General features: G+C 34.0%; 1 protein-coding gene across 3 annotated transcripts; it reads left to right on the plus strand.

Moving 5' to 3' along the window:
• Positions 1-2,659: 2,659 nt before the first annotated feature.
• On the plus strand, positions 2,660-15,775 carry LOC108345671 (probable serine/threonine protein phosphatase 2A regulatory subunit B''delta). 3 transcript variants are annotated; one of them, XM_017584332.2, is made up of 13 exons: positions 2,660-3,214; positions 3,776-4,015; positions 4,266-4,371; positions 4,625-4,721; positions 6,527-6,632; positions 6,866-6,956; positions 10,163-10,304; positions 10,404-10,551; positions 10,743-10,852; positions 12,867-13,023; positions 13,254-13,379; positions 13,481-13,631; positions 15,241-15,775. In XM_017584332.2, the coding sequence occupies exons 1-12, from the start codon at positions 3,065-3,067 to the stop codon at positions 13,619-13,621; spliced, it is 1,614 nt and encodes a 537-aa protein (XP_017439821.1). In that variant the 5' UTR covers positions 2,660-3,064; the 3' UTR covers positions 13,622-13,631; positions 15,241-15,775. The 3 variants fall into 3 exon arrangements, with proteins under 3 accessions (XP_017439821.1, XP_017439822.1, XP_017439823.1); XM_017584333.2 differs by having other exon boundaries at positions 15,245-15,775; XM_017584334.2 differs by lacking the exon at positions 15,241-15,775 and adding an exon at positions 13,713-15,220.
• Positions 15,776-16,004: the final 229 nt, after the last annotated feature.

Here is a 16,004-nt window from a genome sequence, read left to right on the forward strand (position 1 = left end):
TAGCTGAGTTGAGGTCGATACTAACATTTTATTGGCAAAATCTTCGTATGAATTTAGAGTGATACTCACCTTAGTTCTATTAATATCACAGATAAAATTAATATCAACAAATTTTGTTGCAATTTTTCTTAACCTTAGTTGTAAAATTGAGTTGTTTATGTTTTCAAAATAACAATTTTATTACTTGTAAAATATCAAAATATAATCATACTGTTAAATAAAACTAAATTTAATTGACAAAACGAAAAACAATAACGTTTAGATATTATTGCATAAAAAAAATCCATATCTACCATTCAGGTATGACTTTTAAAAGTGTATACAAAGTTAATTCAAATAGCATAAAATATTTCATAATATAAGATTTATTTTCAAAAATAGAAATACTGTTCAACCTAAAAGTAATATACTGTTTTTTAATTTAAAACGACACTATTCAATAAAACATATATTTTGGTTACACGTGATATTATTATTTTTACAGAAAATTGATGATATTATCTGTAAAGCAAACAATTTACAAAATAATAACAAAAAACAATAATAAAGTATTCACACTATTAAAGTAATTTTATTTTATTATTCAACTATCATATAAAATAACTTATATTTAGATTTTGAAAAACCTTATATTAGATTAGTATTTTCTAATATTTTTTTTAAAAAACATCTCACTTAAAATTTATAAAAAACTAAAAAGTTTCATGTTAAAAAATTTATTTGAAAATGTTACCTATGTGCCAACAAATTATCAGAAATCGATAGATTTATTTTAAATCCTTTCGAACAACATGCTACCACAAATGCATACAATATCATTAAAATATCTTAAGAAAAGGTAAGAGATAAATATACTCCAATAAAAGTTCTAACGAGACATAAGCTTTTTGAGACAAAATTATTGTGCTAGTATCCGATATTAAAAAAATAAGTTAAAAACTTATAAAGAATATAACAAAAAGTAAGAAAACTATTTATAAAGATATAATATTTTTTATAAAACAAAACTCAGTCAACTGCTTTTTCTATTTATGAACGCGATCTTTTAATAATAAAATAATGATTTAATTAATAATATTGTCTATATATATTTAGGTTTTTAAATTGTTTTAATTCTTATTTTTTTCTTACTCAATTGAATTTTTAAAAGTTTCAATCACTTCGTTAAATTGATTTGAACATAGTTTGTATGATGTTTTACAATTTTTGAATCTGCCACCTATCAAAATTTTGAATCATTTTCTATCTGAAAGCGTGATGTATTAAAATAAGAAGAGTTTTAAGTAAAAGATAATTCAAAATTTAATACATGATACAAATTTTAACTAGTAACACCTGTTAATGTTAATTTAACGGAATATATGATATTAAATTTAAAAGAAAAATAAAAACTCAATTAAATTAAAAACAAATAAGAAACAAAATATATTAAATATAAAAATTAAATTACTAATTAAACCTAAAAGTAAGCTTTATTCAAAGAGTCACTCTTACTCATTGACTAAATCCTTATATCCTTTTTCGATAAATCCATTTATTACACGTTACTGTCGACAACATATATACAATTTTCTTGGAGTGATTATTTATCAACGTTAAATGAATTAGCTGAATTAATGGTTTGAACTGAAACCAATATTTGTGTTTGAAAATGAAGTTTTGGTTAAACTAGAAGAACGGGTTATAACTCAAAAAGAATTTAAAAGAAATAACTGGGTTTAGAAAAAATTAATGAATTCACTAAATAACACGTATTTTTTTAAATTATTTTTTAAAGACATTTGTACTTCTAACTTAAATATAATCTTATATTTTCTTTATTTGTTTGTGTTGACATATAGCTTGTTTTTGAGTCGTGATATTTTAAAGTGAAATTTAAATTTAAAATTTATGTATATAATTTTATTTTTTATTAGTATTGTTCCGTATGTTGTATTCATGTATTGAAAAGAAAATAATATTATTATTTATTGAAGTTAATTTTATCTTCGTCAATTCAATATCTAATTTGACCATAACTTGGATTTCGTGTATTGTACTGCAAATCTAAGTCTGATTACATTTTATGTTACCCCTTATTTTCTAAAATTCAATTGTAAGTATAACAAATTCTTTATCTTTTCTACACGGAATGAGTTTAGACAACGTAATCCACTTTTACCTTATCTACATTTGCCTTTAACATTACAGTTTAACAAGATAAACGGACAAATTCGTTGTTTACATTTATAAAATTCATTCACTGGACAAATTGCTCGTAAAATTATTTGCATTAATTAATGAATGGTGACTAAAATTTGTCTTTAAAGTTTGATTAAAATTTTAGTCATAAAATTCGAATATATATATTTGATTATATTTTTAAGAGCACAAATAGCATCTTTCATTATTTAATATACTACTGAATAGCAATAATGGAAGCAAGGATATGTACAATTAAATAAAGTACTGCTAGGGTCGTACCCCAAAAAATAATGGAACCATGGATGGGAACTTGGAAGTGGTGTTGACTGTAGACGTAGGATCCTCCAGCATGTGAAGACTGATGATTGCACTCAAAAAACCGTATTTTCCGTAAGCAGACCACGTGTCGGCCTGTCAAAATTTTCATTTTCTGCTCTTTCGCTTCATTTCAAAACAAATAAAATATACAAAAAAACACGAAAACACCACGCCTCTCTTCATTTTTTTTTTCTTCAGTATCTGCACACACATTTGTTCTCTCTCCCTCCAAAATCGCGTGGATCTCTACAGAAATTTACATCCGGTTTTATTTCCCTCGCGCATTCTTTCTCCGTCGAAGCCTCTTACCAGATCGCCGCACCGATCCATCTCCTCAATCTACATCGGTAATCGATCGTAATTCCTAACAGTAGAAAGATCTAGGGTTCCTGCTGAATCAGCAGCTGGCTCCAGCACATTTGTTTCATTCCGATATAGAATCTGGTTGGCGCACGCAGTTTCGATTCGAAGGCATTGAAATTCAGCTCGCTCAAGCAGGTTTCGCTTTGTTCTTTGCGTGGTTCGGTTCGTGAATGAGAGATAAGGTCACGGTTTCGATTAGATGAGCATGGAGGTCGTTAGCGATACGGCGTCGTTGGATGTCGACTTGTTGCAGCTCCCTGAGGTGTCCTCTTTGGCACTCAAATCTAACCTAAGTTTCGTTGAGACGCTCTTCGAGCAGTGGCTTTCGCTTCCTGAAAGTCATCGATTGGTACGCTTCGTAACATGTTCCTCGATTAGGAAATCAACATATTGCAACTTTGCTCATTTCGCAATTTTTATTACATATCCATTCGTAGTAGCAACTTCTGCTGTCAGATAATAAATTAATAATCATTTGAATAATAATACTCAAATCCACAATGTTTTTGTGAGAATGATGGATTATTAATTATTATTTATGTTAATGAAAGATAGTCGTTGGTGTGGGGTTCCATACACCTACTTCATGAGCATTATTATGATTTTTTTCCTAGATATACTCAACATATTTTTATGTTAATAAGTGATTATGTCTACTGTTATGTCTCAATCTCTTTCCTTAAGAGAAACCACCGCAGCTTATTGTAGGAAGGACTGTTGTCTACTTTCACAAGCCATATAAATAAGTCTTGATGATACTCATGAATGAAATATGGATTATTAATTTTGTTTTTGAAAATTTGAGTTTCCTTATTGGTCAAGTTTTCCCCTTCAAACAGTATTTAAAGGATAAATTCGTGCATTTGTGATTTTATTCTTAATCTTATGTCTCACTTGTTGATATGTGTAGGTAACATCGTTGCTAAATGAAGCAAAGTCAGGTGCTCCCTTGAATGTACCAGGGAATTGCTCTAGTCCGAATTCTTCAAGCAATTCTTTACCCTCCATGTTTCCCGCTGGCACTGCACCGCCTCTTTCGCCAAGAAGTTCATCTGGCTCCCCTCGCATAGTGAAACATAGAGTTGGCCCTTCTAACTTGGGTTCTCCTTTGAAGGTTGTCAGTGAGCCAGTAAAAGAATTGATACCTCAGGTTAGGTCCATCTGGTAACTGTTTATCAGTATATTCTTTATTTATATGTGATGCTTTCCTGTATATTTTTATTTATCATGCTTTTCTTTTTTTCCTCGTCTGCTGACTGTTTGTGAGTATGTCCTGTGTTTATTTTTCTTCTTTTTTGTTTATCACCCTCTCCCCCCCCCCCCCCCCCTTTTCATGCTATATATATATATATATATATATTTTTTTTTTTTCTAATAACATAGATACTTGTGTGCTGCAGTTCTACTTTCAATTTGGGCGTCCTCCTCCAAATGAACTGAAAGAACAATGCCTTGTTAGAATTGACCATTTATTTCATGATCACATGGATGGTCTGCAGATACATGGTGAGATATTGGGAATATAGAGGCGTTATAGTCTAAAGGAGCAATTGGCAATTGGGGGAAACTGTGATTTCCAATAGCGTGCACATCCTAGCTTTTTAAGCAAGCACCACCCCTCATTTTAAGTAAAAAAAATAGTTTAAATGCTCCCTCAAGTCAATACGTGACTATCTATCTGAAAACCACTCTGTAATAAAATGAATAGTTACAGTAATACTAGCTTAATTATGTTCTACTTGTTTCTTTTGGTTGGCAGAATTCAAGACAATTACTAAGGAAGTATGCAAGCTGCCATCTTTCTTTTCCACATCTCTGTTTAGAAAGATTGACGATGGAACTGGATTTGTGACAAGGTGTGTGCTTTATTATTATCATTATAATTATAACAAAATTATGCTTCTGTATTTTTTTTGCTGCGGATAGTGGTTGTTTGATTTAGCTGTTTCGATATCTAAAAAGTGTTTATTTAGATGTCATGACATTGAATAGAGCTGGAACATGATAAGTACTGTGTAATTATTCAGAAAAAGGAAAGAGCTTGGAACCCGAAAATCCTGTATTTCTGACTATCCCATTATTTATTTTTGATAATTAATTTCTTTATTCAACTGGCTAATCAAGTGAGTTCTTCATTATACAAAGCCTTAAGCTTACAAGATACTCAAGTTTGACCTTATTCACATATTACCCTCCTGCTATAATGTATTAATATTTAGTTCCCTTTCCCAAATAAGCCGTCCTTTAAAAGATAGAAACATTCTTTAGTTCCCGTAATATTGAGTGATTCTTTGACATATTGTAGCCATCTTCAGTGAGTTATTCTGAGTTTTACGTGTTTATAATGAAAGTATAAATGGAGGTGGTACTGGTAGTGATGGATCTATCCTTGATTTATATGTCAAGCTCAAGGGAGGTGGATGCATTAGTTTACATGTTATATCAATGGCCAATAGTTCATTTGTTTGATTCTATTTATGTATATTTCACAAATGCCATAAACAGTTTATCTATGCCCTGTCCCCTATCCGTAATTTAGTTGTGGTTTCAAATATCTCTTCCACTAGTTTCTAGGATTTTAAATTTGAGTTAATTGCATTATATCATTGCAAAGTCAACAATGATGTTTATAGTATCTAATCTGAGGAGTGATTAGGAAAGTTGTTAGAAATGGACCTAAAACAAGCAAACTAGTATGGTTTCTTGGTCAAATTAGTAGTCATCTGATACATATAACAGACTTCAAAACTGATAGAAATCACTTCAAAGAGCGTGTTCATAAAAATATATTTTCCAGGGGAATGTTTTCTTTTCCAGGGAATTTCCTTTGAGAGATTTTGAAAAAGAGGTGACTAATTCGCCCCAACCCCCCCCCCCCCCCCCCCCCCCCCCCCCCCCCCCCTGAAAAATATGTAACGGCCATTTTGGAATGTAATATTGACTTTATCTGTTGTAATTTCTACTAAGTATTGAATTTGGACATTTAGAAATGAACCTCGTTTGACATGTCAAAAGTGTATTAAAGGCAACCAGGAAAGTATTGTCATTTGAAAGATGAATGATGGCTTGTGGAGGAGGCTGTGGAAAGTTATGAATTACTACATCAACTAAATTTTTATATCTTCTTCCCTCTGGAGTGCTTTCTTCCTTTTTGCTATCAACAAACATGATCTTAACTGAAAACTATGTCAGAATAGTTTTGACTAGAAAGGAAAGAACATTAAATTTCCTCTCTCGATCATCTTTTGAATAATGAAGGTTTTTAGTTTTTCCTACTATGACATGTAAAATATTTGATGCTGTACTGTTCAAGGTAACAAATGAAGGAACCAACCATTAGTAGGAAGAGGCAAGTTGGCAGAAACAAGCATATGCCCCAAACTTGGTTTTATGCATTGTTTGGTCAAGAATTCTCTATGGTTCCCTTGTGTTTGGTGTTAAACCGGAAACTACTCTTGCAAACTGCTATTTCAATTCATTATGGCAGTATGCTGATTGATTTCTTGCTTGAACGACCTTATGTTTATTAATAAAAAGAACATGCTTTTTATTTAAGTCTCCTTCCATGACTTAGGTAGGAACTGTACATGAATGGTTCTGTTCCCCGTAATTAGTAATTCCCAATAATTATGCTTAATTCCTTGATTTTATATTCCTATAGGAAATCATTTATTGATTATTGGGTCAACGGAAACATGTTGACAAAAGATATAGCGACCCAAATATTCACAATTTTAAAGCAACCACAGCTCAAATACCTTACTCAGGTATTTTACTTCTATTGCATTTATATTTTATGCCTTTGATTTCATGTAGTTTTCTTCTCCTCCTCTAAGAGTTACACTTAGCCATGACCAGGTTATATCTATCAAAATATCATTTCTTGGGTTCCTTGATTCTAGTGTGATTGATTATTTTAGTGGCACTTTTGTTGATTTTCTTGGCTATGGTAGTATATTCTTGTTGATCTTCTTTCTAACTATATGATACTTCATGTCAGGATGATTTTAAACCTGTGCTACGTGAACTTTTGGCAACTCATCCAGGATTGGAGTTTCTGCAGAGCACACCTGAGTTTCAAGAGAGATACGGTTTGTTTTCCATCTTGGTTGTAACCTTGTATATAGGGGTTCATGTAAGTTCATATGTGGACATTGGTTAATAAATTTGAAATTCTTGCCGTACTTGATTTAAACAAAACCATTGTGTGGATTATTGGAAGGCATGAATGTCTTCTTCTACCCTGGAGCAGCTTTTTGTTGATGTTGCCTTATAAAGGACTAATTTTAACTGCAGTAAAGTTTTATGGCACTGTTGTTCTTCCTTTGATTGCTTGAGTGGAGTCACTATTTTGGATATCAAGGGAGATTGGGCAGATCTTCTGCATTATTCTCACACATCCCGAATTAGCCTTTTGTAAACCTTTTCTGCCAAATTTCTGACACTCCCCTTGAGTTAAACTTCTTGTTTCTGTTGAAATGTTTTCTGTAGTGTTCTATCCTGACCCTTGTTGGATTAATCAAGTTCTACATACTGGGTATGTCCTTAAACTTGTTTTCAGATATTTTACTGGAAGATATGTAGAGAGAGACATTACAGTTGAGTTAGTAATCAACAAATTACACATTCCATGCCCTGGAGAATGCTTTATTGTTTGTGCTAGGTCTTCTGACATATCCTTTATCTATATCTGACCCCTGTATTGGATTTATTGAAATGAATTTGGAGCAACTTTTTATGGTTTGGTTTTGTTATACTATCCCATAATATCAGTGTCATATCTTGGAATATTTTAGAGTATCTTAGGCGGATTAGGTTGCTTATCATAGTTTGCATGCTTTCTAATTCGTGTGATTTTGTTAGCTTATTTAGTTAGGGTTACTAGTACAAAAGTAAGTGTTGGAAGTCTCACATCGACTAGAGATAAGGCCATTTCATAGTTTATAAGTGGGTGCAAACCTCACCCTACAAGCCGGTTTTGTGGGGTTGAGTTAGGCTTAAAGTCTACTTCTAACATGGTATCAAAGCCATGGTTAGAGCCCATCCTAGCGATGTTTGTTGTTTGCTGGGCATATTGTTCCACCCGCTATCGGGCCGCTATTGGACCACCCATTAAAAAGTCTAATCCCACGCTCGAGATGTATATACCTCGGCGTGAGGGGGTGTGTTGGAAGTCTCATATCGACTAGAGATAAGGCCATTTCATAGTTTATAAGTGGGTGCAAACCTCACCCTACAAGCCGGTTTTGTGGGGTTAAGTTAGGCTTAAAGTCCACTTCCAACAGTAAGGATTAGTAATTTAAGTCAATATGAATTTTAACACATCATATAATGTCAAGTCAATATGAATTTTATTGTATTTATCCTTTTTCTCTCCATTTTTTCCTTCTAAACCTAATTCCAACATTATATACTAAAGCCATAGTCCACTCTGAGAGGCATTTCTCTTTTTTGCTATGTAGAATTAGCTGAACTACTCCATTAAATAGAATAGTCATTGATCATCTTCAATCCTCAGCTTTATTTTTTGATCATCTCTTTTGAGTTTTGCCTTTGACATTCGCATCTATTTGATACCATCCATGCTCCCTTGGCTCCAATCATTTCATTTTTGACCTATCATATAATTATTTCGTTGACGAGTTCCCTAAAATGCAAATCTTCTCTAGTTTGACCCTTATTTTTTTTCTGTTTTAAATACCACTCTTGAGGCTGATTAACTGTTTTAATCTTTGGTTAAACCAGACACCATTGTCTTGTTCAGAAGTCACCAATTGACCATCCCTCGGGGTGCCAATATTGAAGAACCTCTTATGTGCATTTATGAGCTATTTTTCACCTGCTGTTCTTGATGGTGCATGGGCTCCACATGTGTCGTCTTGTTTATAGTATCCCTAGCCTCTTTTTTGGGGTGTAGTTCTGATAGGATATAATGTGTGTATGATAGAAGGAAACAAATTAAGAAATAGTGTTAGTTAGGTTGTTAGGGTGAGTGAGGTTTCCTTTATATAGTTGGAGGGTCCTAATATGCAGGGGACTTTTTGGCAATTTTGTAGATTGAGCTTTAGCTCTCTGTGAAGGGGAAACCCTTGGAGGAGAGAGTGCTTTCCTATTTTTTGTGTTCTTTTCAGTCTATACAGTCTATACCATAAAGAATATTACTTTTCTTTCTCTTTATCAATTCTGGGTTCCTAACAAGTTCTCTGTCCTGCTTAGCCAGCTTTAGCATGAGGGAGACTTTTAGAATATCACAGTCATGGTTATTGGATTGCAGGAGCTAGTTTATGAATTGTACTTGGAAGATCTATTTTACGCTGTTGTGTGACTATATTGTTGTGATTGAGAAGAGATATTTTATGAATTTGTGAATCAAATCGAATCAATTTATAAATCATACAATAGATGAACAATACTGTTGGAAGTCCCACATCGACTAGAGATAAGGTCAAATTATAATATATAAGTGAGGTGCAAACCTCACCTTACAAGTCGGTTTTGTGAGGTTGAGTTAGGCATAAATCCACTTTCTAATATGGTATCAGAGCCATAGAGCCTATCCTAGCGAGTTCTAAGTGGGCATTCTATTCTTCTATTCCATCCGCTATCCGGCCGTTATCGGACCACCCAATTTCTACTATCACGCACGAGATGTCTATACCTCAGCATGAAGGGGGTGTGTTGGAAGTCCCACATCGACTAGAGATAAGGCCAAATTATAATATATAAGTGAGGTGCAAACCTCACCTTACAAGCCGGTTTTGTGGGATTGAGTTAGGCTTAAACCCACTTTCTAATAAATACAAAATATGGCATTTTAAGTAAAGCAACATGAGCAAAACAAGGCTGCATGTTTCTGACACTGCATTTTTTTTTTTTCAATCCAATGTACTGTGCTTTCATGAAATTTGATTCAATCTTTACCTTACAAAATATAATTAGGTATGTGTTCCTTTTAAAATCGTTGGGTTTTGCCTGCAGCTGCTATTTATAAGCTATTGTTTGGACAATTAGTTTTTTTCTACTCAAGACCATGCAAAACTGTGTCCTGTCAAGTAGCTCTCTTGATTGATCCAAATGTATTGGATGCTCTTTAAACATTTACTTTTCTCCTGCTTAGGCAATCCACATACCTGCCAGCTCTGTTTGTTGATTGTTTTACACTTACTGAAATAATTCTAGCCGGCATTTTCCCCTGTAACCAGTTTTTCAACTTTGTTGACATTATCATCTGATATAATGTTCTTTTTTCGTCTTCGTAGTGCAATGTTCATAACTACTTGTTTTTCTGATGTTCCAGCTGAAACTGTCATATACAGAATATATTACTACATTAATAGATCAGGAAATGGTCGTCTCACCCTGAGGGAGCTGAAGCGTGGAAACATAATTGATGCAATGCAGCATGCTGATGAAGAAGAGGACATAAACAAGGTTTTGAGGTAGGTGTACTTTTTGAAGATGTCATTTTCATTAACTATGTAAAATGACCTTGGTTTTTTGAAGATGCCTTACTGTTTTTACCTTAATATTATCTACAGGTACTTTTCTTATGAGCATTTTTATGTCATATACTGCAAGTTTTGGGAGCTGGATACAGATCATGATTTCTTGATAGACAAAGAGAATCTTATCAGATATGGTAACCATGCGCTTACCTATCGAATTGTTGATAGAATATTTTCCCAGGTTGGTGTGGATTACTATATCATCTGTTGCTTCTGTCTTCTAATTTGACTATTGTTGTCTAGGGCCACAGACAGCCCAAAGCCCTACCCTTCTCTTGTAATACACGTGCATGTCTTTTCACATCTGTTTATATGAATTATCAGAGCATTTGTTCACGATGCAAAAATTGATTCTCTTCAATATTATCTCAGGTTCCTAGAAGATTTACCAGTAAGGTTGAGGGAAAGATGGGTTATGAAGATTTTGTTTACTTCATACTGTCAGAAGAGGATAAATCATCTGAGCCAAGTCTTGAATATTGGTATTTTGTTTCCCATCCATTAAGATATTTTCTTAACCCCCCACCCCAAAACTACTCTCATTAGGTGTTTCCTTTATATTGAATGATTTCAAATTACGAAATCTAGAAGATATAAGCAATATAAAACTGTTTTAAATGTTTGCATGGTGAAAACAATCTCTCAAACAGGTTTTATTCATTTAATATTTTAAACCAATTGGAAACTGTCAGGATACACAAATAAGTGAAGTTAGTTAAGATAGTTAGAATATTAATGAGTTAGTTACTTAAGGTGTTAGTTAGATATAAATAGGAAAGAGGGAGAGGAAGAGGGGGTGAATTTTGTAGACTGAGCGTTAGCTCTTTGTGAAGGAGAAGCCTTTGAAGGAGAGAGTGCTCTCCTATTTCTTGTTCTTTTCATTCTAATAAATTGGTCTGATCTGCCAAATCTACAGTAACAGGTCATAATAGAAAGTCGTTTGAGTGGTTGGAAAGATGGGCCCGCGAACAAGGGAAGGTGGTTGTGGAGCTGAAAGCTGATTTTCCATACATGAAAGAAATCAAATAACTGTTACAAGAAATCAAGAAAAGCAAGAAACTGTCTGAAGAAGGAGAGTACTCGGTAATAATGAAGAGAAGGAAGAAAGATATCTACGTAGTAGTAGATCAGATGAGGAAAGAGTAGAATTGCTAAGGCCTTGGATTAAAAGGGTGGAGTTGCCCATATTTGAAGGGAATAACTCCTCAAGGTTGGTGTCACAAGCAAATCAAACACCAAAAGATCAATTGCAGGGGTATTTCTTTTCAGGGTTGCAATCTAACATTCAAAAATTAGATTCCACCATAGGATCCAAAAGACTTGATTAGAGCTATGGAAATTGTTTGAGACGTGAGAGAAGGTTCTGCTATGAAGAATAACACCCTCTATAGTTAAGAAAAAACCAAAAAGGAAGTGAGATTTGAAACAGAAACATAAATTATGATGGAAGAAGGGGATGCATCAAAAGAGAGAGAAGATTATGGACTGTGAAGGTTAGTTTCTTGATAACCAAATTACAAAATTAATCAATAAGAAAGTTGAAGGTGGAAATGCAGCCAAAAATCCTTTTTTCCCATATTCAGATTTACGTAATATGAATAAGAAATCATTTCTGGACTTAGATTTGATAATGAAGGTGGTTGGAACATCAATAAATATTGGAATTTAAACTTACTGGTTCAGAGACTTTTATACAAAAACCACTCATCCCCACCACCACCCAACTTTCGGACCTGAATTTGAATGTAGTGGCCCGAGCATTCCCCCACTATGATAGGACAAAATCACTATGCTTTCAGGAAGAGTAGATAACGATCACCGTGATGGAGATGAGCTACGTGATAAAGCTTCCATTGTTCCAACCTTAAGGACAAGGTTGATTTTTGGAGGAGTGTATGTTAGGATACACATAAAAGAGAAATTAGTTAAGATAGTTAGAATATTCATTAGTTAGTTATTTGAGGTGTTAGATATAAATAGGAAAGAAGAAGTGGGGAGGAAGAGGGGGTGAATTTTGTAGACTGAGTGTTACCTCTGTGAAGGGGAAGCCCTTGAAGGAGAGAGGCTCTCCTATTTCTTGTTCTTTTCATTCTATCCAATAAAAAGTTTTCTTTTCTTTCTCTTTTCATTGCTTGGTTCCTGACAAAACCAATTTCAAACACATCCGAACATCTTCCTTGGGATAAGAAAGCCCTTTGTGTAGTAGGGTAGAATGCTTAAGTTTAGCCTCAACAAAAGGTAATGCTGAAAACAGGACAGGGGAAATGGATTGATGGAAATTCGGGCGGCTTGATTTATGGAATAAATGGAAGAACATTGGATGTTTGATTATTTTTTTCTTCCCTTTTTCTTTTTCTTGAAGCTTTTCACTTTTTTTTTTTTTCTCTTCCCTCTATTGTTTTCATACTCAGTACACTCTTAAGCAAACATTGGATATTTGATCTTTTTAGTTGACTTTAATTGGTTATTATTGGTGATTTGATTTGTCATGATTAGGTTTAAGTGCATTGATTTGGATGGAAATGGAGTTTTGACACGGAATGAACTGCAATTTTTTTATGAGGAGCAATTGCATCGAATGGAGTGCATGGCCCAAGAACCTGTGCTATTTGAGGATATACTGTGCCAGATTATTGACATGGTTGGACCTGAGGTTTGTCTCTCAATCTTACTTCAATCGATTCTTCATTATGTTGTTGGGAAGTCATTCTAGATGGAATGTAATCTGTTGTTTAAAACTGTGTTGTCTTGGAAAAATAACATACCAATTCCACTGTTTTGGTTGCTCATTTTCTTGTCCTTTCTCTATCCTTTTGGTTGATTTTATGCTTTATTTGAGATACTTTTTTCCTTAATTTTAAATTCAAATTCTTGATTATGTAGGATGAGAGCTATATAACTCTGCGAGACCTGAAAGGCGGTAAACTCTCAGGAAGTGTTTTCAATATCCTGTTCAATCTGAATAAGTTCATGGCCTTTGAAACTCGTGACCCATTTTTGATTCGTCAGGTAGATGAATATTTGATAGAAATTATTTCGCTGTTGAGTCAGTGTGAGTAACTATTTTTGGTGAGTTTTGATTGAATTGGTATATGCCCTTCTGTGAACAGGAACGTGAGAATCCTACATTGACAGAGTGGGATCGCTTTGCTCATAGAGAATATATAAGGCTTTCAATGGAAGAAGACGTAGAGGATGCATCCAATGGTAGTGCAGAAGTTTGGGATGAATCACTAGAGGCTCCTTTCTGACATCATTTATGTAAGTTTAACTATGATAATACTTATCCAATTTATCTTGCATTTTTAATATAATTTGGAAAAAGGGGTCTATTCAAATCAGATTGGGCTAAATACGGATCAGGGCAGCACTAAGCTAGACTGGTCTTAAGCAGGTTGCAGGCATTCGAAGCCAGCAAATCAAAATTATCATTCTCTTTCAATTTAATTACTTTTGCACATGCAGAGCATTTTCAATGGCATTCTCGCAGTAGTGATTTAGAAATTTCAATGACGGGGGCATAATTGTTTTACAATGCTCTGTATTAGGATTTGGACATGGAAGCTTGCATTCACCGTGCAGCTTGCCTCGTGATCAATTGATTGTGTTATTATCAATTGGGGTATTACCGCATTAACTATCGTGAGAAAATGTTTTATTGTGAGAATAAGAGGGTTCAATAATAACCGTTGGATTAAAATAAACTGTCAATATAAAATCTAACGTGACTATGCATTCTATTCTTTCATTCACTTTCTCGTGTCTCTCTTCATCTCCTATTTTTTTTTCTTTCCAAAATCGTCATTTTCTCTATCCATTTCTATGTCCAACTGACTTCAACAATCACTCTCGTCTCAAATGTTTGATGAATTTAAACATGAATATCACATGAAATAAAAAAACGAGATGAAGGGAACGCAAGTTCATCGCCGTGTCCAATACTAGTGACATGCTGTATGGTTTCAAATGGAATGTTCAGGGGCTACGCCATGGATTCATGTAGGTCTGGCAATAGAAATTTTTTGGATAATTAAATGTGGCCTTGGTAATTCCTTCATGAGGTTCTGCGGTTGGGCTTGTCATAGGTCGCTTTTACTTTTTAAATAAAAAAGCATTTCATTAAACATTGGAGTGCTTGAAGGAAGTCAGAGGGCAGAGGAATTGGTGGTTTTGTAAAGAGTGACGGGATACACGAGCAAGAGTGCGCGTGGGAGAGTAGAATAAATGTAAGATTTTAAATTATATAGTTATATTGACCATTTTTTTTTGTCTGATGGTTATTATTGAACCCTCTCATTCTCAAAATGAAACACTTTCTTACAACTTAATAGTCTGTATGATAAATAAAGAAGACAAGCAAATATATTGGTTGAAAAGACAAAAGCCCATATCTATCTATCTATTCATTGTACAGAGTACAAGTATCTCAAGTAACTTTTGTTACCTGCCCTGCCCTGTTGCCCATAACCCGTGCTTTCATCGATATTGACCCAAACTGTGACTTCCTTCCTTGATGCAATGGCCTTTCCCAAATATAGCCATTGTGATTTTGTACCTGGGCTGTTCACATTTTGCTTCCCTAGCCACCTTTCTGTTCTCTTCATGCCCCCGTAATTCCGTAAACTTACATCGGGGATGGGGAAGAGAAAAGAGGTGACAATTATCCCCCCCTCCATTTTTTATCATGTTATCTGGTCATTTTTTGGGAGCCCTTTTGGTCAACTGACTACTACGCAGTGTGTATAATTTTGTATCCTCTTAATTATGAAAGCATTTTTAAATTATAAGTTCATCTAGTTTTTAAAATTATACATTATTAGTGTATGAAAAGTATTAATGCCGCATATCGGCTTGACTGGCCATTGTTCAGACAGACACGACTCAAGTTCAGCTTTGAACGCCAACGTTGCCCCAAAGGGGAGGAATTCCAAGCTTCTGCTATGGAATATGTTTGGATGGGGGCCAATCAGCAACAACGATATTCAGACTCGCATATGATAAATATTGGGATCTTGGAAGTTTTGTCGCTGGACCAAAGTCCATGTAAAGTGAGGACCTTTGCTGAGGTGATTAGCCAAGTTGAATTAAATTGACGTCATTTTTAGACGCTTACCATAAGTAGCGAGATTTCTGATGGATTTTTAGTAATTTGATTTACTGATCGAGTCACTTTTACCTCGGATCTGTACAAGAGTACATTCCTGATTTGTTTCGTCAATTATGGCCCAGGCTGTTATTTGTTTTTACCGAATTTCTTTTTCTTTTTAGGCTACTGAAGAGTTTAAAGAAAACTACACAAAAAAGGTCATGTATTTTCTGCGTTATTCGATTTGTCTGATGCATGCAGAGGCTGTACATTGGATTTGCTCTATCTACTATTTAGAGGAAACTTCAGTTCACTTCTATCCAATTTGACTGATATTACTACACTGATGTGGACTTATAAAAGTGCTAGTAAAATATACTCAATATAATTTTTGTATTTAACGAAATATTAAGAACATAGCACTTATTTTCAAATGAAGAAGGGAATTAAAACACCAATGTTTAACTTTTCTGAACTTTGGATTACAGAATTTTAATTGCTATATTTTATAATAAATTTATATATAATATTTCTAACTGCATTGCAAT

Source organism: Vigna angularis, chromosome 6 (genome assembly GCF_016808095.1).
Source record: "Vigna angularis cultivar LongXiaoDou No.4 chromosome 6, ASM1680809v1, whole genome shotgun sequence".
Taxonomy (NCBI): Eukaryota; Viridiplantae; Streptophyta; class Magnoliopsida; order Fabales; family Fabaceae; genus Vigna; species Vigna angularis.

Bases quoted from the DNA above. Each gene is read 5' to 3' on its own strand.
- LOC108345671 (XM_017584332.2), top strand. From the start codon at position 3,065: ATGAGCATGGAGGTCGTTAGCGATACGGCGTCGTTGGATGTCGACTTG. The intron at 6,957-10,162 runs GTTTGTTTTCCA...CTGATGTTCCAG, and splicing joins TGAGTTTCAAGAGAGATACG to CTGAAACTGTCATATACAGA. The intron at 10,552-10,742 runs GTTGGTGTGGAT...ATATTATCTCAG, and splicing joins TTGATAGAATATTTTCCCAG to GTTCCTAGAAGATTTACCAG.